Source organism: Ylistrum balloti, unplaced genomic scaffold (assembly GCF_031769215.1).
Source record: "Ylistrum balloti isolate Yb309-2 unplaced genomic scaffold, AGI_CSIRO_Ybal_v1 Utg370028, whole genome shotgun sequence".
Classification (NCBI taxonomy): domain Eukaryota; kingdom Metazoa; phylum Mollusca; class Bivalvia; order Pectinida; family Pectinidae; genus Ylistrum; species Ylistrum balloti.
Window position 1 is genome coordinate 407,003 of NW_026782092.1, and position 27,716 is coordinate 434,718.

General features: G+C 34.6%; 2 protein-coding genes and 1 pseudogene across 2 annotated transcripts; all 3 read right to left on the reverse strand.

The window, feature by feature from the left end:
* Window positions 1-348: 348 nt before the first annotated feature.
* On the reverse strand, window positions 349-16,021 carry LOC132548806 (microfibril-associated glycoprotein 4-like). Its single transcript, XM_060212699.1, has 4 exons — window positions 15,922-16,021; window positions 15,560-15,750; window positions 4,814-4,934; window positions 349-959 (listed from the first exon to the last, which is right to left on the reverse strand). The coding sequence occupies exons 1-4, from the start codon at window positions 16,019-16,021 to the stop codon at window positions 349-351; spliced, it is 1,023 nt and encodes a 340-aa protein (XP_060068682.1).
* Window positions 16,022-16,156: 135 nt separating this feature from the next.
* LOC132548807 (uncharacterized) lies at window positions 16,157-24,310 on the reverse strand (annotated as a pseudogene).
* A 2,339-nt stretch (window positions 24,311-26,649) lies between these two features.
* On the reverse strand, window positions 26,650-27,651 carry LOC132548808 (uncharacterized). The gene has a single exon (XM_060212701.1). The coding sequence runs from the start codon at window positions 27,649-27,651 to the stop codon at window positions 26,650-26,652; it is 1,002 nt and encodes a 333-aa protein (XP_060068684.1).
* Between the last annotated feature and the right edge of the window lie 65 nt (window positions 27,652-27,716).

Consider the following 27,716-nt stretch of genomic DNA (forward strand, 5'->3'; position numbering starts at 1 on the left):
TATTTCCAGCTGCGAATTCTTTTGAGAATGTTGGACCGAATAGATTTACCCTGATTTACCTGAAAGTACCTGCATAATCTCGTTTCATTCACTCTCTGGCATAGTTTCAACGAAATCCATAAGTATCTTGAAATTGATATCTCAATTAATGGACGAGATTTACTGACTAAACCCATGTTTGTTGTTGGTTCCCAAAAACAATATTTCCACTAGTTCAGAGAATTGACAGTAATTGGTAGTATTTATAAAGCTATTAAACCAAAAGATTAGAAAATATCGATATTTCATGTTAGATTTTATTTCAAAGCAAACTGAAGAAAATTATGATATCACCTTGTAAAGTAGATATTATTGTATCATCATGATTGTTTTCTGAAAATTAACGTACCCACTATAGAATCTATGCTCAATTACTCCACTTTCATCATTCAGTAGCCCAAAATGCCCATTGATGTTCAAATATGTACACCCATTATACCAGAACCCCCCAAAACGTGAAGCAGCACATCCACGTGAATCTCTGTCGTATGTTGAGAATACTTTACCATTATTGTACTCAAAACTCTCTGCACAAAATCCATTGGTGTGATTAGACACATGAAGCGTATATTGTTGACTGGCGTTAGAGATATAAAAACTATTGTATTCCAGCGGTAACCATGTCCCATTCAGCGCTTGTAGGTTAAACTTAACTTTACGACTAGAATGTGCTAAAATATGCATTTTCTTCAGACCTATCCAGAATTCGCCGTACAATTCTCCAAATCCGTTCTCGTATTCAGCAAAGGATCGATTGAACAGTACCAAACCATTGAAGCGGCGCTGAAGGACAATCCAGCCTCCGTCTCCATTTTCCATATCACAGTAAACATCAAACGTGTTGACATCATCAGGTGATATCGTGTAAACACCTGACTTTAAACGTCCTACTTTAAAGTGATCATCACAACTTCTATACGCTGTTGAAAAATCAAAATCAAGTTTTACTCGGTTGCATTGTTAATTATATATTATACAGTTGATGTTCATTTGGATGGAAATACCTTTTGAAAATGTGCCATTTTAGACAATTTAGCGTAAAGATTAACAGATCTATGCCAGTGCGCAGTGCATCGTTTGTATGGTTGGAGAATAGGAAATCTTTTTTTGCGACAAAGTGGAGCTATATGAAAGAAACCAAACTACGTCCCCTCCTAATTCGTCAACTATTAATTATTCATTTGCACAAATTCCTAGTTCGATTTTTCCAAAAGAGTGGCTTGACCTAATAAAACACAATGTAAAAACAAAACAAACATAAAAAATGCGTTATATAAGTCACTTATTAAGTTGATATGTCACTCAGTTAGAAATGCAATATAAAAATTTGTTTTATCAAACTTGATCTACAGACTATAATAGGAAAACACTTAAACAAACCGCCACATTGATGGTTGCACAGATCGGTTTCACAACACCTCCTGCACATTTTGGTTGATTTTTTTGATATGTTTATTGCACGTCCAAATATGGGGAATTCATGACACTCCTGTAAAGTAGTAGAAAGTTTTCATATTTTACATCATAAATATGTATATTTATATGAAATGCATATCACAATCTTACCACAGTATAAATGCTAATTAATAATGTCTTCATTAACAACAAATGAGTGTCTGATATTTTGATATCTTTAATGAGTGGGCAGAACGAGTGAAAAATACAAACATATTGGACACATGATTGAAATATATTTGTTATTAACAAATGTACTATTAAATATTTTATTGATTAAACACTTACAACCAAAATTGCCAAGTTACTTGCATATTTAGAATAGATATAAAACAAGGGAGTCGACTTGATTTTTCGCTTACACTACTTGTTCATTAGAACTGAACAGTACACAACAAATTATTGTCCGTTTTTTGTGTTTTGTTTTTACATGATTAAAAGTATGTAAACACAAAAATAAATTTCAATGTAAATTTGTTTTATATTTTCACATAGAAAATGTTACTTATTCATGTCACTAACGACAAAATTTGTTGTAAAACGTTCAAAGAGTGTGTAACCTGTGACAAGTTTTCTACGCGGCTGAAATTATACGGCAACCCATAGCTGTCGCTTTTGATAACACGAATCTTCTTGTAATGTCTAGAATGTTAGCTTCTGATTCAAGACACTCGGATTGGGATTGGATTTGATCTCTGATAAAGTAATTTACCTTGCATTGTTTGCTGATTTAATGAAAATGAACGTTTGGCCTAGAATTGAATGTCATGTTAACAGTAAACAACCAGGTTTCTGGTATTGTTTTTTTGCACCGGGCTTTATAATTTATTGGTTTTATAAGATGATTGTGTTCTCTTGTAATTTTTCACTAGTAACAAAAAAGTGCTATTTTTCTCTTGCCAACGAGATATTTCTCCATATTTCACTGGCAAAATTATAATATATTTCACTTCATGAACTATATTGATGAAGTTTATTACCCTTAAAATCTGTGCATTCGTTTAAAGAAAATAATTCATGATTGTAAAGCTATCTTACAGTTTTTCTTCTGCAGCCCGCGGAGAACTGATGTTCTTGGTGAAAAAACTCTGTCTCCTCAATTCCACACACCTTGTTTAAAATAAGCATACGAGTGACATATGTTGTTAATAATCGTTTTAAGATATTTTCGTTCTGGAGCGAGTCGATGTCGATATCCTAACAAACAAAACAAATTTTAAGGAAATGCATATGTTGTAAAATTGTTAAGCCTAAAGAACCGCGTTGAAAAGTGATTATTTTTCCACCAATAACTAAGGATTGCTATGAAAGTATTTGCACTCCTTACTTCGTTAGTGTCGCAGATTGTCACTTGATCACATTCACTGGGGTCCGACAGATGTTCACATTGAAAACAATAAGGTCCCCTGTCCTGTCTTGGTGGTGGTCCTGTCAGATATAATTATGTTTCTATATAGTGTTAATGTAAAGACTTGCTACCAAGATGTCTTCCTATTTGACATCGATATTTACGAACAGTTGGCAATAAATGCAGTAATAGATAAATAAAACTCACTGCTTTACATGTACACCTATGAGATGAGGATGTGTCTAAAGAATTAAATCTTTTTACAACGATTTTGTCATTTTATAACATATTTGTACTGATGATAAAATGTCAGAGGGAAAAAAAACCAGGCACACAGATATTATGTGGAGAGTATGCGCAAGATCAAATTATGTCTTCATCAATAAAAAAACTTGTACATTACTTAAAATGAAGGATACATACGGTAAATTGATCGTTAATGGATGTAAACTTGAGTATGTGTAACAATCATATATGTAAGGAGAACAAGAGAGCTTCTACATATCTATACTGTTATAAATGGATATGTCTTTGTACAAAAAAAAAATTGTATGATTTTTATTTCGGTTCTTTTGTAAGATATAAACATCTTTTGTTAATATTAAAGAGCCAGATCCACTCCGCTAGATATATTTTTTCATATTTTATTGACTGGAAATAGATAATATATAAATAAAGACTTGTATAAAGTTTCGAACTTGAAATTGAAAGGGTACCGGAGATATCGGTGCCGGAATTAGTCTCATTAATCAACACCAGGATATGAATATTAATGAGGAAAAGTCACGTGATACGTTCAGACGCGGCCAGAACCAAAACAAAAATGGAGGAAGAGGCGAGTAGTACGACATCGCTTGTAAAGATACTTTACCGATAAATGCGATCAATACTTTATAAATCCTGTATGGAAATCATCTAACGTATGTATTGATCACATCTTTCAGTGCTTAGATATGACACAAAAACAAGAAAAACTACTATTAATTGCAAAGAGGCCCTCAAATGGGGGCTACGATACGGTAACGAACATTTAGACCAACGCGAAATGAATCTTATCTGTTGCATTAAAAATGATGCACAGGATTTTAGGATAAATTTGCGTCGAAAATCAGATTTTGTTACTAAATTGGAGACATCATAAAAATGAGAAATTTAGGATATTTCAAGGTATCTCGATCAAGACTACTTATTCGAAAATCTTGATTATGATTTCCTCTCAAGGGGCCCCCGGAATTTTGCTTTTCGTCAGCTGCATGCAGAACACCGATTTGTCTTAGTTTTTTAGCTGTCAGGTCATCATATGTCACGGAAAGTAACAAACATACTTTAATCACTTGCACAAAATAACCAAACATAAATATTCAAGCTTTAATTGTCCCGTATTACCTGTCGAGCAAAATACCCGCTGCTCCGTGATTTGTTTTTAAATCCAGTTCGGTCTTCACAGCAGTCGATCTTTCCGTATTCTCGCCAATATAAATCTTTGCCTTTGATATATCACGGTCTGGCGCCATCTTCCTTCTTTTCGCCTCAGAGTCCGTCAAAACACGTTTTAACACGTTTTAATCCCCGCTTCCCTCGCACGCTTTCTGCCATGTTGGAAGACGGCAAATTTATTTACAGTTCTTTATGAGCACTGAGTCGTTTCGAATTCTTTTTTAAAACTATTTATTACGTTAGATTGGTAGCGATTTACTTTTAAATTGCGGTATTACAGGGTTAGTCAGAACCTTTGCTACCCGAGAAAAATAGAAAATCATGAATATTTTTCTGATATATAATAATATCGGTTGAGGAGTACGTCTGGCTCTTTAAGGTTTTTATTTGAATGATTGTGGAGTATTCAGATAGACTATACACAGTTAAGAATAGAAGTTTGGAATTACACTATTAGTCATTTATTTAAGTATGACATATCATAGTAAAGTGTAGTGCAGTGTAGCATTGCTAGCAGAGTGTAATATAGCCTACCATCGTCCCCACATCCTTTGTTGTTGCACATGTTGCCATGACAACACTCCCGACAAATTTCATGTTCGTGATCCGAAGACTTTAAGTCAGTCATTTTACGTGTGATGGCTTGTTCACATGTCTGTAAATATGATAAAGCTTTTACAAGTGAGAATAACAGTTTGATAGAGACGATCGTAAAAATAAAGGTTTATACTTGACGTTCCTCGAAAATTATCAAATATATAAAATTTACGAAAACAGGGTTGGTTCAAATCCTACGGAGCCCGTTAACTGACATGCTCCATACTTACTTTATTTTGTTTTTTCGAAAAAATAATTCGTTTTTTCGAAATAATATTTCGGTTTTTTTTCGAAATATTATTTCGTTTAAACGAATTATTATTTCGAAAAAACGAATTATTATTTCGAAAAAACGAAATAATATTTCGAAAAAACGAAATAAAATATTATTTCGATAAAACGAATTATTATTTCGAAAAAACGAAATAATATTTCGAAAAAACGAATTAACATTTCGAAAAAACGAAATAAAATAAGTATGGAGCATGTCAGTTAACGGGCTCCGTAGGGTTAGTTCAAATCCCTATCTATATTTTGTTATTTTTTTCGATCACTTATGATTTTCCGCAGTCGTCTCCTAGGTTTACCATTTAGCCTGTTAGCCTCATTGATAAGTCCTAGAAGGACAAAGCAGTTTCTGATACAGTTTAATTCATTGTTTAGCTCTAATTATCTTATTTTATTTTGTATTTAAAGGTGCGTTTAACTTGTGTGATTTGTACAATTACAAAGGAGTATGAATCGACACTTATCACTTAAACTGTATATCACGATGACGGAAACCAACAAACACATCCATCTCAAACAAAAGATGGAATACCAGGGAAGCTGGAAGTTATAAGATTAGTAAGTGCATAATAACGGTTAAAGCTAATGATATTTGGACTGTATTTATACCGTTGTCCTCTTGTCAGGCATATTTGGGTTCATAATAACAAAATGTCCCTTCTGAAATGAGTTGAACTGAAAGGCACGATCCATTATTTTAAATGCCTCAAACCTATACAAGCATGACTTTAACCTCCGATAAAGTTTGCATTGTACATTATTTGAAAAAAGAAAAAAAAAATCTATTATTGGGTTCTTCCCCAAAGGTTCCTTTGGGCGTTGAAACTGTCTCAATGTTGACATAATACATGTACGCATTTAGTGCTATTAATCCTTAGCAATGGAATGTTGTGAAGTACTGAGTACTGAGAAAGTATTTTATGACCAAATCTACATTTCGTGACAAGAAATATACTAACTATACACAATTCATTTAGTTTCTGAGTAAGGTTAATGTCATTCAGGAAACTAATCATACGTACAGTGTTATGTGTACATCCAGACGTATATTTCAAATGACCATTCTTATTTTCAGACTTCTGTACGTAGCAAACCTAAATATTAAACAAAACGATTGGTTATACTCAAACAGAATATGATGCTGTTTTGTTCTTTATTTATAGTGCGTGACTTAGGATTTTGTGAATTCACAATGCAAGTCATTAAACAGTGACCCTCAAGTTGATATTGCAATATTATTTTCAGTCAATAAATAGTCTGCCATATTTGATATCCCAATGTGCATTATGTCACTATTTCTTTTCCTCAGGAATAATGAAGAAAGAAAATCAGAAATTACATGATAAAAATTAATATTTAATTTCTCTTACTACAGCAAAAAGATAATTTAGGGAATTACGACTTCGCAAACATTAAGTTAATTTCGTTTTAAGTTAATGTCCTTAAACATCAAGAATGTTGATAAAATACATTATGATGATCATAATAAACATAAAACACAAACAAATAAACAAACACATCAACAGAAAACAAACATAACTAAAACAAGAATATTTTCTTGTCTTTTTCTATACCGACCTCGCCGTCATCACATTGTGTGTAAAAATCACAGAATCTTGCGTGGGAGATGGATGAGCAGGAGAAACAAGACGGCGGAGAAGCTAAGGCTATCAAATGTAGGCAAAAACAACATTTAAAAAGAACAAAGCAGTTCTTGATATTCAAGTACCTCATATATGTGGCTCTGTCTATAGTATTTGTTGTTGTAATTTGTATAATGTGGACACTTCGTTCGGTAGCAACAGTTTCACTAAGCAAGCTAGTTGTGGCATCTGGCACGTGTTATTAATATAAAACGCATAGTTGATTGTTTAAATGGGTCTCCTATTTCCATTTTCCGTCAAATTTTAAAATCTTCTTATTTGAATGGTTGAATGTATATTTGTTATATATTTATTCATTTCATAATATTACAAATATTTCCTCACCTTGTGTAATCCAAAACACAACAGGAAGAAAAGTGAAACGTAAATCCATTTTCCTTGAAAAAGAACAGAGAGCGAAAACATACATATCAGTTTTGACATGGCCATACACCGGATGGAAAAAGGATCAAGCCGTCAACATATTAAACCAGAAGCTACTCTCTATGTGCCAAAAATAATCGGTGGTCACAATGGCAATAAATCATACATCGCTAGATATACGGAACAGAAGTAAAACAAAATGGTTAAACGATGGTCATCAAAAGTAATTCCCCCTTTTAAACATTAATAGAGTAGAAGCTTATTGTCTCCATTCGCGTACAGGACACCATCAATGCATCTGAGAAATATTTACCTTCGTGCAAGGGCTGCAATAATTAGTGAATGAAGCAACCGGTAAGGAAGAAATGACTGGCGTGCAGCGTTGCTCTTTATTATTTTATCTGATAAAGATAGTGTCGATACGCCCTCGCTAGAAACCAGGACGTCCTGAAGAACATATGGTTTTTCAGACTTCATGACTTAAACACCTTCTAATCAAGATAACGACTTTACTAAGTCCCATCTTATCAATACAAATAAACTCAAATGAATAGATATCGGTGAAGAAAGATACAGATTCAAAGCTTCCTCTGTCTCTTTTGGTCTCTGTTTCTTTATCTCTCTGACTGTCTCACTCCCTCAATTTTCTTACCAATTACAACATTGCCTGCACATTAGTGGTATGTGTAGATAAAAAAAAATGAATAAATAGCAAAGTCATAAAAACCCAAATAACGAAAGACGCATCAAAATTATTTACCACCATGATGTTGTTAAAAGATAAATGAGAAAGTACAGCTCACCCTTGTAACGTACCAAAACAAATAATTTGTTAATTCAAAATATATTCATTTTCATAAAGATATTTCCGTTACTTTGTTCAGGATTTTGGTAAAAAGTTAAAGTTCATGGCGATTACACATGGTTTTGGACACATTGAGATAAAGGGAAAACGTTATGCGCCCAATGCTAAATTTTAAAGTCCAGATCGTCAACATTATGTCAGTTCACAGAGGTCATTCAAAAATCGCCGAATTCTCACCGAACAGGATAAAAAGTTGTTTCCAGTTAAAATAAATAAAACTAAGATGAAGTTAATACGATATACTATTGTGTGCGGTCTGTTATTCAAATTTTTCACTTTTTCTGTGTTAAGTCGGTTTGAGCTTGTTCCTGTCACGGTAGGTATTCTTTAAATAAACTATTATTCTGCTAATGTTTGAAAGATAGATAATACAACATGTGACATTGATTCATTAGATGGAAGGTAAAAAGTGTGTGGGAAATAACCTATTTTCTTCCATATATTAGCCAGAACCTCCGATCTATGCTGACAGTCATATTTGTATCATAGACATACATACTTGTACTGTTTATTCGGTTGACAATTTAAGCATTAACAAGGACGAAGGTACATTGGAAACTACTTATATATATATATATATCTTCATACATGTATATCCTTTTTGTGTAGTACAGATAGGGCATTTCGCTATTGTTTCACTGAGGATCAGGTAACTTAGATGAATATGAGAATCAATATATTGAATTCAATATATCATGAATGTACATTTGAAGGAAATATGTTATAAACTAACTGAAATTGGTATTCAAGATACGATAAATGACATCAAACATGCGTAGTGACGTCAATATTACAGGCATAGAAAATGGCTGTTCCACATGACGGGTTAAACTGTCGATAGTCAATATATTCTTAGCTTTACTCAACTTATTATCGGCATGAAACAGCAATACGAGTAGGATATATATATTTAAACACCTATCTGTTTTTCTACGGCATCAATGTTCGTATTTTCAGACACTTTCTATATTGAGCGCTAGTATGTTATTACCGTGAAGGCTATTTATAAAAGCTGTTAATGCCATTTCAGCACTGTTCAATGCTAATCTTTGGTACATATGTGTATATACATAAGTATAGTTGACAGTGTAGTTCAAATTACAGGGTTAACAAATTGTAAAGTATTCCCTGTTTAATACGAACCTACATCTGTTTGTTCCTTAAAAGTCTTCCTTTCGAAGGATAGTATGTATCTTGGATGTAAAGGAATGTCAGGATGGATGAAAATAATACATAGTCTTTATTTTTGGAGAAAAACTTATTTCGTTATACAAAATTCTCCTCGCCATGGTACTAATTTTACAAGGCGATTATATACTTGAACTACTGAGATATGAATTGACGCACCAAACAAAATACAAATACAATTAGAAATATCCTTTACTCGAATATGAGCTGGAGCTGTTTTATCTGTTTTAGTAATGCTCTTATTGTCTAGCTTCAGGACCGTCCTATTTCAACATAGTGTGGGCTGTGGCCTTTATATATATATATATCTTTAGACGAATAAATGGTCGTCACTCGCTGTTAGGTTAAGCAGAGGTCTGTCTAAATGTTTTATGTTTATTAGACACACTTATGAACCGATGAAAGGGAATTCAAGAGAATTATTATTCCATTTCTTACCAATATAAGTACATTTCCACACCTGCACTATGACATTTCCATAGCGCACTCAGGATTTTTTCTGGGTCGCCTCCTAGATTAACATTTAGCCCTTTGCATCACAGACGAGTTCTAGAAAGATGAAACAGCTGAATGATGCAGCTCAGTGTAGCTTTATTGTATCTTATCTAAAGTATTAATTGATGTATGAAAAAACAAAACCAATTTGTCAATACAGACCTGTTAATGGAAATCGTGGTCGACTTACTGACTTGCTACAAAGAATTTTGAATAAAATTTCTATTTATTTGACCGAAGGTTTCGTTGATCTTATTCTCACTTAAACTGGAAGGGATAAACCGGAATATCTGGTCGTATACTCTTTGTAACACTTCAATGCTGAGCAAGTACATATTCACATAAGTCTTTGTTCGTTTCAAATTTTGTCCTCGCCTCTTCGATGTTGTGTTTGAATATTATAGCGGTGTCGGAATTTTCTTGTTTTTCCCTCTGCCTAACAGCTATCTCAACTAGTTTGTCTCTGAAACCGTAACACTTTAATGCTAAGCAAGTACATATACATATTCGTCTTTGTTCGTTTCAAATGTTGTCCTCGGTTTAATCGATGTTGAGTTTGAATATTATTAAGGTGTTTTCCCCTCTACCTAACAGCTATCTCAACCAGCTCAGCTCGTTTTTGAAACTGAGTACCGAAGTACCTCATGTCAATTAAGACATATTATTTTTCATTCTTTTTTTCCGAATTTAATATTTATTCTACGAAATCTTATTGTCATAAGATGATAGTGTTGGACAACAGACAAAGTCTATATACACATTAAGTCCTTTCCAGAAAGAACAAACGAGAACAAACAATATGAGCTTATAATACACAAACACACACACACACCACCACACCCACACAAATCCACGCACATACATACAATGAATTCATACAAAATTCATATACATCCAATATCAGATTACACAGATGTTTTCATATCTAGTCATAAAAACAGTCAAGAAAAACTCTTGCATGCAGCATTGGAATGTTGTGCAAAGGGAACACGAGTGAATAACACCATTTAACAAAAATTTCGACCAGATACAGTAGAATCAAACATTGAATTAAACTGCATCATACAGCTGTTTCGTCATTCTAGGGCTCGTCAGTGACGCTCAGAGCCTGAATGCTAAATCTTGGAGGTGACTGAGGAAAATGTTAAGTAATCAAAAGAAATGTAAAAATTTAGATTGGGTTATGCATTAGCCCCACAATTATGTAAATTTCGTAATTTCATATATGCAATAATCATTTTAGAAGAACGTCGAGTACATTTGTATATTACATAATACTAAGAGACACGGTGTGCATTTTTTTCTCATCATGACTTACTATTTGATAGCCTGAACATCTCCGCCATCTTGTTCCTCCTGTTCCTCTGTTTCTCACGAACAAAACTGCGATATTTTCACAAAGTGTGATGATGGCGAGATTTGCATTAGAGCAGAGAACATTTTACACAGTTTTGAAGTACTTTTAAACTCTTTTGGGATTAACAAAACACTCTCACATAAATGAATTTGATTCGAACAAAGTTATATATATGACGTCAGAACTGCTTTCTAAGTTCATGGAAATGCGTAATATGCTAAAATTAAAAAGGCACTTTTACAATATCAAAGACAAGATATGTGAATCACTGAGAATTTAAATACCTTTACATTCCAGCATTTTTAAATATTTAGGTTTGTTTTGTTCAGAAGACAGAAAACGACAACGACCATTTTAAATGTGTATACATAACAAGATGATTACAATCAGTCACCCATATGAAAAATAATGCTCTGTCCGCATGCACAGTGTGATCAAACATTAGTTTCTGTTGACGATTAATTTGTTACATTACACAATATTTAATTTTTAGCCGTAATGTCACGGTATGCAGATAACTTTATAACATCATAACCAGTATATTTGGCATGATCTAATAGATGGCACTGACATTTCTTTTATAAGTTAGAGAGCTTTTTAGGGGGGGGGGTACTATTTTTCATCAAAAACTATATTGGTATACATTGGTATACCTTTGGATACATGGAAGAACTATATAATGAAATACAGTCGATAACATGCCAAACATATTGAGGAATGGTGAAGACGAGACGAAACAATTAAAACATCAAAGCAATTATATTAATCTTCTGTAACTGTTGTCTGTTTGGTTTTGGAGTTATAGTACTGATATCATATATATAAGGTTGTCTCGATCACTTAGGAAAGAATGCTATTTGTTTTATATATAGATAAAATTTATCTTGGAATGTATATTATTTTGTCTGACAACAGGGCAATGCATCCAATACACTCCCATGTAATGTAGTTGTAAGATAGGCACTATTATTGCAACATCTCACAAAAATAGAGACGAATGTGCTAAAAGCCGATATGGTGAAAATTAATGGACTTTTCGTTTACACAACGAAAGTGGAGTCATTGCACAAAAGGAACTCATTTATTTAGATAATATCTTTGATAAAAATAAATTGGAAGTAAAAAAACTGCATGCAAGGTTTATATTCATTCGAATAGTGGCACGGTTCAGAATATATACCTGGACTTGACGTTGTTCTAAATTTCAGATCTATGGAAATTACGAAATTAAATGAATTATCGCACAAGTGCGCCTCCCCATCTAGAATTTTTTTATTCGTTTTGGTTACTTTGGATTTTTCGCAGTCACCTTCAGGCTTCACAATTTAGGCCCTAAGCATCATTGACAAATCCTATAGGGACGAAACAGCTGTATGACGTAGTTTAATTGTGTAGATCTACTGTATCACAATCTAAAGTTGTATAGAGAGGTGCTATTTACTAGTGTGCCTTTTATACAATCATCAATCAATGATGATTGCATTTCATTTTTCATTTTCCCTCTTCAATTCAGTAGTAGAAGATGTCATATGGAATATCTAGATAGGTAAGTAAAAGGCATAAGGATAACATTGATACATGTGTATAGTCTCTTATATTTTCCTGAAGATTTAATGCAATATTTTATTCTCTTACCTAAACACCATTAACACCAACAAACAATATCAAGGTATCAAAAACACACTGAAGGTTACAAAAAAAAAAAAAACAGTTCATGTGTCACTCCATGGACGTATACAACTTATTGGTCAGTCGAGTATGACTTCCGGTTTTTAAAAAAAACATTTTAAGGTACGAAGAACATGAAGAGATTTGCAAGGTTTTAGTTTTTATTGCCTCGTTTTCTTTTCATCAGATGTTGTTGAGGTGGCGAAGCGTTCGATGCATAAAAAATGAAGCATGCCTTTAACATTTAAGAGCACTTATATGATATCGATAAATCAACACATCAGGCAATAGTCGGTACTAAGGAAAAACGTGATGTGAATAAGTGTCAGAAAATAGTCTATAGGCCAAAACCACTGATTTAGATCGGAAACATCAACAACTCTGTAAAACAAGTGACCGTGAATGGTATAGTAACATCAAATACCTTTAAAAATCTTTTCCATGTCAGTACATATAGTTCAGACTATAATACATTATGTTTACAGGGTATGTAAAGCTAGAACACTAAGCGTGTACGTTGTTATACATGGTGAATCAATACGTTATTGGAGGAACCAGCGTGTTGGTAGACTTAAATAAAAGTCTACGGTACAAAGAGAAAAGTATCTTTTTGACCAATAACACTGTGAACTATTGAAATGGAAAATTATGGAAATAAAAAGCATACCAAATCAAGATAAAATATTGTATGAACGATACTTTTATATCATATGAATTGTTTTTGTTCACAGTGTCCTTATTTGAAAACTTGACATTACTTACTTTGGGTTACTAGGAATTACATGGCAGGTGTCGTTGATATAGCCGAGGACGCTCCCCTTTCGGAACACCTGGTCTTATTTTCCTTGTACGCCTTAATTTGCAATCATGTAAATTATACTTTTTGTCATACAATAGTTCGCTATGTTTTCATTGAGTTGCTGCCATGTTAGTATTTTCCTTGCTGTTCTAAAAACTACCAGAAACGTTACATTTAACAACAGTTCTAAAGGAACAATAGTCGTTTCATTTTATACCATGTTATGATAGTCAAGAGATCACTCGTGCTAAAAATGAGTCCTTCAAATTAAATCTAGAACAAAATTGAAATATCTTAAGAGAAATAAGATATGATGTTGTGGCACTCTGATTAAGTAGTTAAATATTTTATACTTGTATTTAATAAATATGCTAAGTAAATCCTGCACGGTAATAGTTTCTTTGTTAAATACTGTCCAAGGCAGTTGTACCGCGAAATCTGCCATATAACGAATGAGCTACTAGCAACTCGCTATCGCCAATCAAAAAGTAAAAGAGGAGGCGACACATTCCACGGTACAAGGCTGCGACCACAATTCCATGCTGTTCTATTTACAGTAATCATAGTTACATCTTAGCTGTTTGGCTAGTATCTGAATACTGATGTACTAAACGTTTCCATTGCACCTTTTAATGTGTTAATAAAGAGCTCATTTCCGAGTGTGGATAAGTGTATCCCATCCTCATGAAAAAATTGTTCCTCTAATTTCAAGTCTGGATAATGCACTACTGCTCCTCCACTTCGAATCATATATGTAGACACTTCACTGTTTAGCCTCTTTCTGATCTTTTCCAGCGCACATGAATTTCTGGCTCCTCTCCAGTTCTTTCTGGGGAGGATTAGGGACCAAACAAGTAGTGTGTGTGGAAAATGTTCTCTTAGGAAATGCATAAATGTTTTATATGTATCCTTAGCTGCCCTACACCAGTGTTGCCCACATCATTGCCACCACAATGAATAATATGGATTGCTGGTTGCTCGGCCTCAAACTTTTGTATATGTTTAACTTTTTTCTTTATATCACTTATGACCATACCACCCTTAAACTGCCACCAAACTGATAGTCCTAAGCGAGAGAGACCTAAGCTCACCCCTCCTGGAATATCGCGGATGTGGATAAAGGCATGCTTGATGATTGATGACCCTAGTATCCAGACTTGCTTGAAAGAACCTACAATTCTTAAAAACGCTTGTTAGCGTTGTACCATTAATTCCTCTGTTGGGATTATGATAATCCTTTGTAGGCTTTAGACTTCCACCGACCTAAATGCATGATATCGTCAGCCGATATATTATGTTGGGAGGCTGATGTTGCTGCCCCAATTCTAAATGAGTGAGATTTGTAATGTCTGCTTTCATAGCCAAGAACATTACATGCTTTGGTAATGACACTAGCAAACTGGTATCTAGTTAATGCCTTACCCCCAAAATAACATAACAGAAGACCTGAACAGTTTGGTATGGCAAGTAAGTAGTTACGGAGGTTACGGACTGGACAGTAATGGGTACCGTTACTGGTCAATAAAATAGTTGTTCCATACCATACTGATTCGTTTTGGAGGACGCCAGATGTGCTGTAGCACTATTTGCCTGTAGTGATACCTCTGATATTGTTACTACTCGGTAAGCCATATCCCTACTACTGATAGCTATTTCACCTACGCGGAAAAAACCCATAAAATGCTAAAGAGTATGCACAACTGAACAATGATAGCTCGTATTGGGAGCTACAAATATTGGGGAGTACGGATAATATCTCTGCCAACTTATCCACAGTGATAGGCATCCAAGCATATCTAACCCTATCATTATCTCTTCTGAGACTTTCTAATAATTTGTTTATTACAAAATGTTGAGTTGGATCATTGTACCCCGACATCTTACAATGGAAACCTAACCCAGCTAAATAAGTCTTAACTGTGGAATATGTATAGGCCTTCTGAGACATTTAACCTATATATCGCATATCATGTTGTATGGAAAGAGGCCAAGATACATCTAATTGATATTCCTCCTGAAACTGTCTTAAACTTCGCAAAGCCAACTCATATGCACCCCTAGTATTTGTAGCAACAGACAGCTTGATTAATCTGTCAACTTCACTGTCAATAGCCTTGAGAGGAACCCTTCTGGTATCACTGCTGGCTCCTGATTTGGCCAAGGTATTCTTATCTCTTGACAAGTTTCCTGAAAAACTGACATAAGCCTATCACATGTTTTTGTTCTTTCCCTTCCAGCAAATATAAAGTCATCAAGATTCAAATGAAGAATATTGAACGGAAACCATCTCAGGATCAATATTGCTATCAACGCTATCCCCTAAAGGCCATGAAAGGTGAGTTATGAGCCGCCACTCACCATCCTTCTTAGGTATTACCCCTATGGGAGAGCTACGCCACTGAGACATAGGTTTTTCATCAAAAGGACCTGCCACCCCACCTAATTCTACTTCCTGCATAATTTTTTATTTGTCTTGGATGGGTATAAAGATGCTGATTTTAATTGTTTTGATTCCCTAGGCAACCTCGAACAAAGGTAATGGAGTATAAAACCGGTTCTAAAATCCTGCAATAAAAGTCTGCCCACTCCCATGTTAGGGTATTTTGACACCCAGTAACTTAGGACTGGTATTTTAATTGAAGTTTTTCCCAGTGTCCAAATTTGGTTGCCCCCCTTGTTTTTGTTGTTTGTTTTGCCTAGCAGGGCCTTGGGTGACTGCTTTGGCACGAAAAGTATATGGGTTGTTATTGCCAACAGATGCCTTAAAGCAATTCATATTAGCATGAACCCCATTACACTTCAAACATTTATGTGTGAAAATGCAATGTAATCGTGTGCAATTGCCCTTGTAATTGAAATCGAAACATTTCTGTGGATTTTGATTGTATGATTGAGTCACTGGTTGTCTGTGTGGCTCCATATAAAGTAAATACAGTTCATTGTCAACATGACCCATGCTTCTTGTGGTTTTTGTGCTTTTCTAAGCCTGTACTGTTCATCGTATTTAAGCCATTCCATTCCGCCACATCTTCGAGCACCTAGCCGAACTGTTTGCAAGTATTTCAATAGACCATGCAAATGTTCTGGATGAACTGATGTATAGATGCTTATAAAGATAAAGCATCAGTCCACTTAGCGATATCTGTTATTTTTGCTGTTTGATTTTTTGGTTTGATAACTAGTTCCCCATCGGCTATGCATAATTTTTGAGAAGGCTAGTTTCCTCCATGGAACTAGTCAACAAAGAAGCCAAGTCTACATATTCACCATTAGTGATTTTTTGTTTAATGCTATGAGAAATGTGCAAGCCTAAATCCTCATGCACTCTTGCTATTGGATTCAGTATCATACCTGAAGTACTTGGACCAATCTTGTCTTGCTGAACAATTTCCTGGTCAATGCCATGTATTACCGGTGTCGGATTGGCTGGCTATGTGGCAGTATTAAGATTGGTCTGTGCCGATGTAGGCATCGTTTCCAGTGCTGTCACATCTGGCTCCGAGACTGTTGTCCCAGCAGGCTGGGACCCCGTCCCCAAACTGGTTCTTTTTCTAGCGGTGTACATTATCTAAACCGGAAGTAGCTCGTGGGTATTCCTATAAACATAGCCTGTTTCCAATGTTCTCAACTTCTGCTCCTCAGATTTCCAGGAACGATAACTCTCACCAACACTGCAGCAAGGCAGGCTTCAGGTTTCACGACACCAATTTTTTCCTGTGCCCTTTGATAGCGGCACTATATGGTTAACTGCCATAAGTGCTATTATTAACATATCGCTTCGTGTCGCTAGATCATGTGACCGTCACTTTCGGTTTGTAAGTATTTTGCATTGTGTGTACTCATGTGTGGTGTCATATGAGGTATTGTGTTCTTTTGTTGACCGGACAGACCACTCCGGACACATGCGCGTTGCCTATTTTCCTGTCCTTTCCCGCTTTTTTGGGTCTTTCCTTTCACTTGGGCACCAGAAATTTAAAGGGGTTGGGCGTTTGAAGTTTGAACCTACAGCAACTATATCTATTGTATCTATTCGAGATACAAGTACAGCCCCCAAAAGCCCCCCCCCCCCCCCTTCCGCCATGTGCTCGTATTGTATAGTCATGTTTTTGTCTTTTTAGAGATTTTTTCGTGCTCGAAATAAATTTGAAGCAGACATCCTCGAGTCAGTCGTTTTTCTCAAAAAGAACCATAATTTCAAATTGTGCTGTTCAAAAAATTGTATATCATTTACTCATTAAACCCAGGTCCCTTTTATTGAAGGACTTGTTTTACCGTCTGCAAGCTGCGATCTCCCCGTGGAATTGTATTATATCTTTTTAATGTTTTGTTTATGATGAATATTCTTCCATTCGTAAATCATTATCCATGGTACGTTGATGATATTGAAATATATGCAATTTAGCGACATCCAATCGATAAATGTATAGATGGCAAGTAATTACTATAGAAAATATTTCAAAGGATACTAGGACCCAATTACGGGATATAGCTCTCTCATAAAGATTTTCTAATTCAATTACAAGATGGTGATTGCATGTTCATCCAAATTGTTTAAAAAAACGACATTTTTAGTATCGTTCGACATTTATCGACATCAGTGTTTATCCTAAGCCTGATGGTAGTTATCACAAAACATTTTCCTTGTGACTGATATACTTGATCGCCACACATGATGATGTCTTTGACAGACAAGCTGATGATTATCTTTTTGAAATGTTTTCATAGTCGGTAAATTATCGGCGAATTTGATTGGTAATGAAATTTTCAGTTCAAAACTAGGCCTATAAACAAGCTATCTAAATCCAAATTGATTGAACTGTCTAAGAGAAAACTTGAACACAACGTAACATCCTTATCTTTTGTCATGAATATTCTATGGAATTTATCCAAGACATTGTATCAGGTATAACTGCACGGAACAATTTTGATTAGAAATGTGGTTTTATTAAAGTCACTTCATTGAAATTTTGACGATGTAAATAATTAAAATTTTCGAGTTTAATATATTAAAATTTATTTATTTATTACTTATTCTCATTTCTTTATACTTCAGTTTTTAACGGTTTCTCACTCTAGAAAATGCACCAGCAAATTAAATCATTGTGTCATATCGTATCGAATACGGATCGTATATCGACCTAGGGCCTCACTCTGTTTAACATTGTTAAAATTGTACAAAAGTCACGTAAAAATCTCCATCTAATCCAACGTTCACATGTTTGATCTTATTGGCTGTGATTATTGATCTTCGGTTTCATCTCTCGTGTTTTAATCATACATTGATCAGTAAAGACAAGATAACAAGGATCTCCTGAAAGTCCGGGATTGGTATTACAATGATTAAGGGCACGCTATCTTCAGTGTGTCATGTCAGTCTTGTACGTCCTTTAGATATGATAAACAAATGTGTCAATTCCACGGACAGATTAACCTCAGCGCGGACAATAGGACGAAGGACACACAGGTTCAGACTTGTCGACCTGCATTTTTTTATAAACAATATCTTGATGTTTGAACTTAGAAATGATATGAACATCAGATGCGACTAAACTTAAATTGGTGGTAAACTGAGGATATACACCAATTAAAAATACAATTTAAAAAAATCTGTTGAATTCATTCTATGATCTAGAATAGCTGTTTAATATTTATGTTTACAGCGTTTCATTTTTTTTCAAATATCACTTTCTTAGTTCACAACACTGTTTTAAATACGACTCTTGTGGTGTTTGTTCACCTGTAGTAGAAACATAATAGATATTTCCCAACAAATTATAAATGAATATATCTTTAACGACTGTGGTGTAAGCATTTGAATGGACAATATTTTAGCACGTACATAACAGTTTAATAGAGAACGCGAATCCTTGAATAAATGGGGAAAAAAATGGCGCGTGACTTTTATATCCAATGCTGACGAAATTGACATAGATCTTGACATTATGTTCGACGAAAAATATCTTAACTTTACGACCGACATAGACATCTTTGGGTCATTAGCAGTTCAACTGCTATATGGGGGAATCACTTCAATGCTGTATTTGAATCAGTTTTGAAAAAAAAAGTTAATGTGTTAGGAAAATTAAAATTTATATTGAAAAGAGATGCATTATTTATGATATATAAACTTTTGTCTATCTTAGAGTATGCATGTGAACTTTGGAATGGGTGTTCAGAAATTGGTTCTTTGAAATTGGAAAAATCACAAAGCGAAGCAGCGCGAATTATCACCGGTCTATCGTCGTATGTAAATGTTTCATCTGTATATCTAGAAACGGGCCTTGAGAAACTCCGAGAGGGGAAAAGGGAGACAACTGAACCTTATGTATAAAATGGATGATAAATTAATACCAGATTATTTCTACTCACTTCTACCTCCTAAAGACGGCGATACTAAAAACTTTGTTCTAAGAACCAACAGCAGTTATAGAATCCCACATTGCCGACTTTCTATTTCTAACTCTTTATACATTTCTCTCTTCAGTGGAATGACTTGGATGAACCAACTAGGTCTTCACCTTCCCTAGTAACTTCCAAAAGAAATTTGACTCGCGAATCCCAGAGAAAATACCCAGTATATTTCAACATTGGAGAAGACTGATATATTACACACTAAATTGAGACATCGATGTAGCCAATTAAATTGCGACTTGTTTCATCTCATCAATACTCAACGTTGTAGTCATTGAAATCGTTGTGAGAAGGTTTATCATTGATTTTTGAATGTGAAAACTATCTTAACTGTATAATAACATTATTTGATCAATTACGAAACGTAAATGTTGATATCAATTTAAATGAATCATTATATGGTAATGCACTGTATGCCGATGATATTAATACCAGTATTTTAAACACGTCATTATATCAAGACCTGTAAAATATTTCGGAATTAAATATGTATAAATAATTGTTAATTGTTTCGTTAGTTGTAATTACTTTTTTTCCTGAAACCCTTGTCGTTATTTAGATAATCAAATATGTTTAAAATAAACCGTGTAGCTCCTGAAATAGAGTTCCTTGGAATAAACACTAATATATCTGTTTTGTTTTCTGTAATTTAATTAACTAAACATATTCAGTTCTCATTTTCTACTATTATTGGGTCGTACTAGTTAATTTTCTTTTTAACGTGGACAGGTGTGAACTATTGCCATCTCTTTCATAGGCTAATTTTTCATCCTCTGATTCTATGGCCTATATAATTTTACACATTACTACAGTCAATATACAAAGAAATCATCTGCTTATGATAAAGACACCCCCCGGATTTGGTTTAAAACAAATAAAACTGCGAGAAGATCTAAAATTTGAAAATACATTTGAACAGAACAATTGATTATTACTATAGCAATTAAATTTGAAGATTAACAACTGAAAGCCATCGATCAAGGATTCGGATCGGAAGTGATCTACAACATCTATCGTTAACTATATCTCAAAGTAACCCAGTACACTAACGAAAAGAACAATTATTAGAAATTGATTAACCACAGCATTTTCAAAAGACATTTTTTCATTACTGTGGCAATGCTTGTATCCAATATAAACACATAGCACAGAGCAAATCTCGAATATATTGAACTCGTACATTTTATTTCTCATTCGATAAATCAGTTCATTTATGTAATCCATTTGCTTGGTTGTTGCAACATCAATCCATGTTCTTAATTTTCAAGCAACAAGTCCGTGATTTTTTTGCAAGTTTAATGTAATGATATACAATGTACTAATTGCGATACTAGCCCGCCAACACAACTAAATCTTCCTTTAACCAAGTCCTGAAATTCAGCTATGTCAGGTAAAATCAGAAACGTATTTCTACTTTTTTTAATTGTTGCAAATGCTAGAAATTCATGTTTGTATCTATTTTGATATCTGATTATCATTATTGTCTATAAACGTACTAATTATAACGAATACGTTTATATTTTCTGTACGATGTATTATGGAATATTTTGAATTGAAATACTGTATCAATTATAGTTAATTAGCGTTGCTATACTTGATAGCCAGTGGCATAAATTTGGAGATTTATACATAACATTGCTTTTATTTCACATTGGAGTTGTCAAAATAACCGTTTTGTTAAAAAATTGGTAAGACTACGAAGGAGATTCATGTGTAAGTTTCAACTAAAAAAGGACACAACTAATTTTCATATAAAAATCAAAAGTTAATATTTATTTGTAATGAATAGATATCAAATTTGCTGCTCAGAGACATACATTTTGGAATTTTTATCTACAAAACGGTATATTAATATTTTTCTGAAATGCTGCTATATAATAAGTAAAAAAATCGTTCACCTGGAGCGAGTGTAACACAATGAGGTTGTTTTGGCCGAAACGTTTATTTCATCGTATAGTGGTTTTCCATAGTTAATACTTCGCGTTAATATCCATTACAAAAACATAGTTCCTAATCAACATCATCAGGTTCTATAGGTTACCCGTCCATATCAAAGAGTTCCATACAAATGTCCTAGGGCAAACTTGGCCAGGGCCGCTTCATCGCGGAGAAGGTCCCATACGGGACTCTGCCCGTCTCCACGTCCGGCTCCCAACTCCCAACTCTCTCTAGCTACTCGATCCCAGACTAACTTCTGCTGGCTATTGTCTTAGTATAAATAATACCCAAATACTTAATTTCAGCCTAGTCCCTATTGGACAACAATAACACAACCCACGGAGCATCTAATTATGAAGGCACGTGCGACTAGGAGTACCCGTTATCAAGTTCCATCTTGGATCTACCTCATACATTGTTTCTTATCTTGTTTACTTACAAATACGCGAGGCAGACATGAGAGAACATCTACCTATTCAGATCACTCATACCGGCGATATTCTGCCACGGTGTTTCAACACTGAGGTGCACACCCCTCCCGTTATCAGGCGTGCATCACTACCTGTAACTCAAGGTCGCTAAGCCTGGTCCAGTGCCTGACTTATGACACCTGTTGTTATTGCTCCCTGAGATACCTTTTGTACTTTAATTTCTGACCCAAAATGTACTTTTACTATCCATTTTGTTACACGAGAAATCCGTGAATGCGCGACGCGATATGTCCTCAATAGCTACAGATGTAGTTGGGCACCATGGAAATGTATAGTTTTAACACATTTCAATGGATATGAGACAGTCCAAGATGCTATTCAACCTAACATATGCTTCTATGAATCTAGACAGTTGTTGCTTGTGTTGAACTTCAAATTTTAATGCTATTAGCTTAAATGCTAAGTAATAACATAAAGGGATTGGTTTAGTTGTGCGAGTCCTGAAACCGGATTCAGTTTTCATGTGAATAAAGGTAAGGCTACAGCCTATGAATATAGAATTTTGCAAATGGTTCCAGTTTTCTATCGTAAGCGGTAAGATATTTATTCTAGTTGTGCCTGCATGTGTTGTGTGTTTCTGGATGGAATATCGAGGTTGTACATTTACTGCGTGTTGGTAGGATGAACGAACGAGATGTGTTACTAGTACGCCTTTCATTCTAAAACACGGCTTGTCTGCGCATGCTTGTGGCCACGTTTCCGTTCAATGATAGTAGTGCACTTGATGATCTCTTTTGCGTTGTAAATATGTATTTTTAACGATGTAACCTCAGTGGCGATTCGTTGTTTTTACCACTCATACCTATTTCTTGGCAGTTTTCGTTACACTGGCCATTTATCCACTGGGTGGACGATGAACTTTTTTGAATTGTAAACTTACTTTTTATGATATGACCTCAGTGGCGGTTCGTTTATTTAAACATATTTTATTATCAATATTAGATAAATGGATCGTTGCTCTTACTATTTATCAATTTTAGATCCTGCTCGGAGAGTGTGGCATGTTTATGGTTTTACCCTTTTAAATACCTATTATAAACGAGACGAAAGGGGCCTTTTTGTGGTTTAGCAGTGAACCAGATGGGCTGGCATACGTTGAACATAGTCTTTATTAAAACCAATTTACCAACATCTATATTTCATATTACTACTCTTGTTATGTCTCCTTACAATGAACTGTCGTTGATAGTGTTATCTGGTGACAATGCTTTTATTATTATCATAGTCTGTCTTAATCTCCCTGTCACACTATCTACTACACCTATCGACTAAATAATAACACTATACTTAAATTGGATGCGCTCACTCACTGGTGCCTCGATGGAGCGGCGTTTAATTAATTAAACATTGAAATGTTTATTGTATATACATATATACATCACATTATCACTTACAATTATCCTACCTCACATTATCATTAACAAATGTCATATTTCAAATGCTTCCTTGTACATTCGTATCTTGACTTATGCTATCTTATTTTCTAATGCGATTTTACAAAAAGTGTTTTACAGTAATATCCTCGCAATGCAAGAAATTAATAAAACGAGAGATAAAACTAATAAGACAAAAAACTCTGAAAAACCTAGGACGTCGGCGCAGAGCCAAACTGAGTGCGAGCGAAATAAAACAATTTGCTTTTTATTTATATTTTACCAATACAGTTGAAATACATAGACAATTCCATGAATAAAATTTCCAAATATTCGGCATCGAGCTAAACAAAATGCACAAAATGCAGGCATGACAATTAAAAGAAAAACTTTGCTTGTATCTTTCCCTTTTAAAACCATTTAAACACAGATGTAAAAAAAAGTTTACCGTTCGCTGTGAGTTCCAAGGCTAGAATGCCCGCTCTATTACACGTGTCTAATAATTCTACCAACCTGCACGAGATTCTTGTGCATCTTGCATATTCATCACATGAACTACCTGAACGTACCAGAACAGACAAATATTTCCCGCTCTACAATGGAGATTCTTAAAGGCCCATCAACACATAAAAGGTCAATAGGGTCATAAAACTGTTAAATACACAGCGATCCAAAAAGGAAAAGATCATCAAACAAATTAAAAGGTCAAAGACAAATGCTAAACATTTTAGATGGTTAAATTATTACAAAAAAAAAAAAAAAAAAAAAAATTTAAGTCATAGGGTATAATACAGACCAATCTTGAATTTTATTAATCTCAACAGTTTCAAAAAGCGTCTTAGACTTATAATGTTACGATTAAAAAATCATCGAGTAGACAGAAGGTCAATGCAGTCCAATAAAAAAATGTTTAACGATGAATGACCAATCACATCCTATGCACCGAGGATTATCTTCGCCTTTTAACATATATAAATGCTTAAGGTATGTATGGCCCATCCGAAGACGGTCAAGGACAACTTCGTCTGGGTGGTTGTCTATAGAATGGTGACCATTCGCTAATGATAGGTTTTACGGAGTGCAATTTATTGTAGATCAAAATTTAAATATTTAAAAATTGTACATAAAAATAAACACTGTTCATTTTCAAAGATTCATCTTACAAGATTCAATTTGGTATCTTAATTTTAATTCAATGCTCATCAAATGATAACCTTTATTGGCTGAAAAATAATCTATTTCCAATATATATATGTGTGTGTGTGTGTGTGTGGGTGTGTGTGTGTGTGTGTGTGTGTGTGTGTAAAAAGTACCTGTCACACTATCAAGTTCCTTGCAGAGAGCGACAAGTACCTGTCACACTATCAAGTTCCTTACAGAGAGCGACAAGTACCTGTCACACTATGAAATTCCTTACAGAGAGCGACAAGTACCTGTCACACTATGAAATTACTTACAGAGAGTGACAAGTACCAGTAACACTATGAAATTCCTTACAGAGAGCGACAAGTACCTGTCACACTATGGAATTCTTTACAGAGAGCGACAAGTACCTGTCACACTATGCAATTCCTTACAGAGAGCGATAAGTACCTGTCACACTATGAAATTCCTTACAGAGAGCGACAAGTACCTGTCACACTATGAAATTCCTTACAGAGAGCGACAAGTAACTGTCACACTATGAAATTCCTTACAGAGAGCGACAAGTACCTGTCACACTATGCAATTCCTTACAGAGAGCGACAAGTACCTGTCACACTATGAAATTCCTTACAGAGAGCGACAAGTACCTGTCACACTATGAAATTCCTTACAGAGAGCGACAAGTACCTGTCGCACTATTAACTTCCTTACAGAGAGCGACAAGTACCTGTCACACTATGAAATTCCTTCATAGTGTTTGAAAAGTATTATTTTATCACTATTTATCACCATTTTCAACCCATAAATGTCAAAAACACGTCTGAATTGCTGGATGTTATTAATGGTTAATTTCACATGCATCATTATTTATCCTCGCAGAAAAAAACATTTAAAATATATTCGTTTTTTTAAAATGATTTATCATAAAGAATTGTCAACACTTAACGGTAAATATCTATGTATGTCTGTTATCTACTATCACAGCGCCATTTAAAACTGTCTCCTTACGTATCATTTTCAATATGATCATCATTCTAACAAACAAGGTAGTTAAAAGAATTTATAAATAAATATCATAAATAATTAATAAGAAAAAGGAAAAATCATCCGACAAATAAGCTAAATACAGAAGAAAGACATGTATTTTAAAAGATATGAGAAGTGTCCTCTAATATCTCTGTATAAATCGTTGTATCATGCGCTGGACTTTAACTCGTCCACTTCGCTGGTAATTACGTTTATTGAATCTAGTCTGATTAGAATTAATTTGAAATGAAATAGCAAAACTCGCGAATTCAGAGAAATTGACGACTGAAAAAATCAGAATAAGCAAGAAAAAATAATTGCACAAGATCAAATCACCACAACAATATTTATTTAGTTAAATGTGCGCAACGACTTTGATCTACGTTAATCAACTTGTTATTCAGAAAAATTAAACTATTTTACCATAACAAAGGATTTTTAACAAATAGTCACCTGGACAGAAAGGGCATTTCATTAAGTAGCATCACGATGATAGCTAATTGTTTTAGAAACGAACTTAATCAACAAGATGTTATTTGAAAATAAATCTTTGAACCGAATTTATCCGAATTCCATATTGCATATAATACATCGGTATGAGTGATTGTTTTATCCATACAAATTTAAATTCATGAAAGGATAGTTTGCATCAAATATTAACTCCGTTTGACAGTTCTGTTTACAATTTGTGCAATAAACCACTACACTTGTTCGCATATACTATACTTCTTCAATGTACAAGATATATCCAATGTTTGACCGAGATCTGACCTTAAAGTCAAGCAGTTTGTATCACCGAGTGAGGGGGCACCAAGTTTAAACAGATCCATATTCACCGCCGTACTGTCAGAATAAACCCAGGTACCGTCTTCTGCTTCGTCCGTCCCGTCAACATATACTTGCACATTTAGGTTCACTAAGACTGTGTTGATCTTGTCGATGGTGTCGAGTTTGGCTAATTTACCATTCATGGTGTTACAATGAAGAATGGCGTCCGCATAAGTATTTCGCTGAGAATTTTCAATTCTGTAGCAGAAGTTTAGACTTTCTGCAAACACATAAAATGTTGTGTCACATATAATACAATTCATTGATAGTGTTGACCATTGTCCATCTGACTCACATGTCGTCTCCGTGTCTCCCTTGGCTATTAGTCCAGCTTGACAACTGTATGAAAGGACCGTTCCGATAGACCTGTCATTTGAAATAGGAGTTGTAGCATCTACTACAATGGGTGGATCTCCACATTCGACTGGATTCTGACCTTGAATAGTGGTCAGTGCAGCGGTCATCTCCGTGGCCGATACTGTTGTGGATGCTAACTCACTGCTGGTATTATTTAATGTAAACCAAGAAGCACACTCGGATGTTCCTGTGGACATTTCTACACACACCGATGACTCATCACAAGAATGACCAACACAAGACTTTAAAAGTTGTCCTTCAAACTCCATCAATATCGTTCTTGTTGATGCTATTTCCTCCTGATTGGACGAAGTAGTGATATATGTGTTGTTATCACCAAGGTAACAGTTCAAATGCTCTAGGTTATATGCCACTGCTTTACAATTTGTCCGTAACAAACACTCTCTTGAACACTGCTGTATGCCAATATGTTCAAATACCAAAAACGCTTCTTGAGAAAGACTTTGTATTATCTCAAATTTGTTGATAATGTCCTGACATCCCTGGCAAGTAATCATTTTGGCATTACTCAGAATTATAAAAACACCAATATATATTAAAAAATCTCTTGTCCTTTCCATTG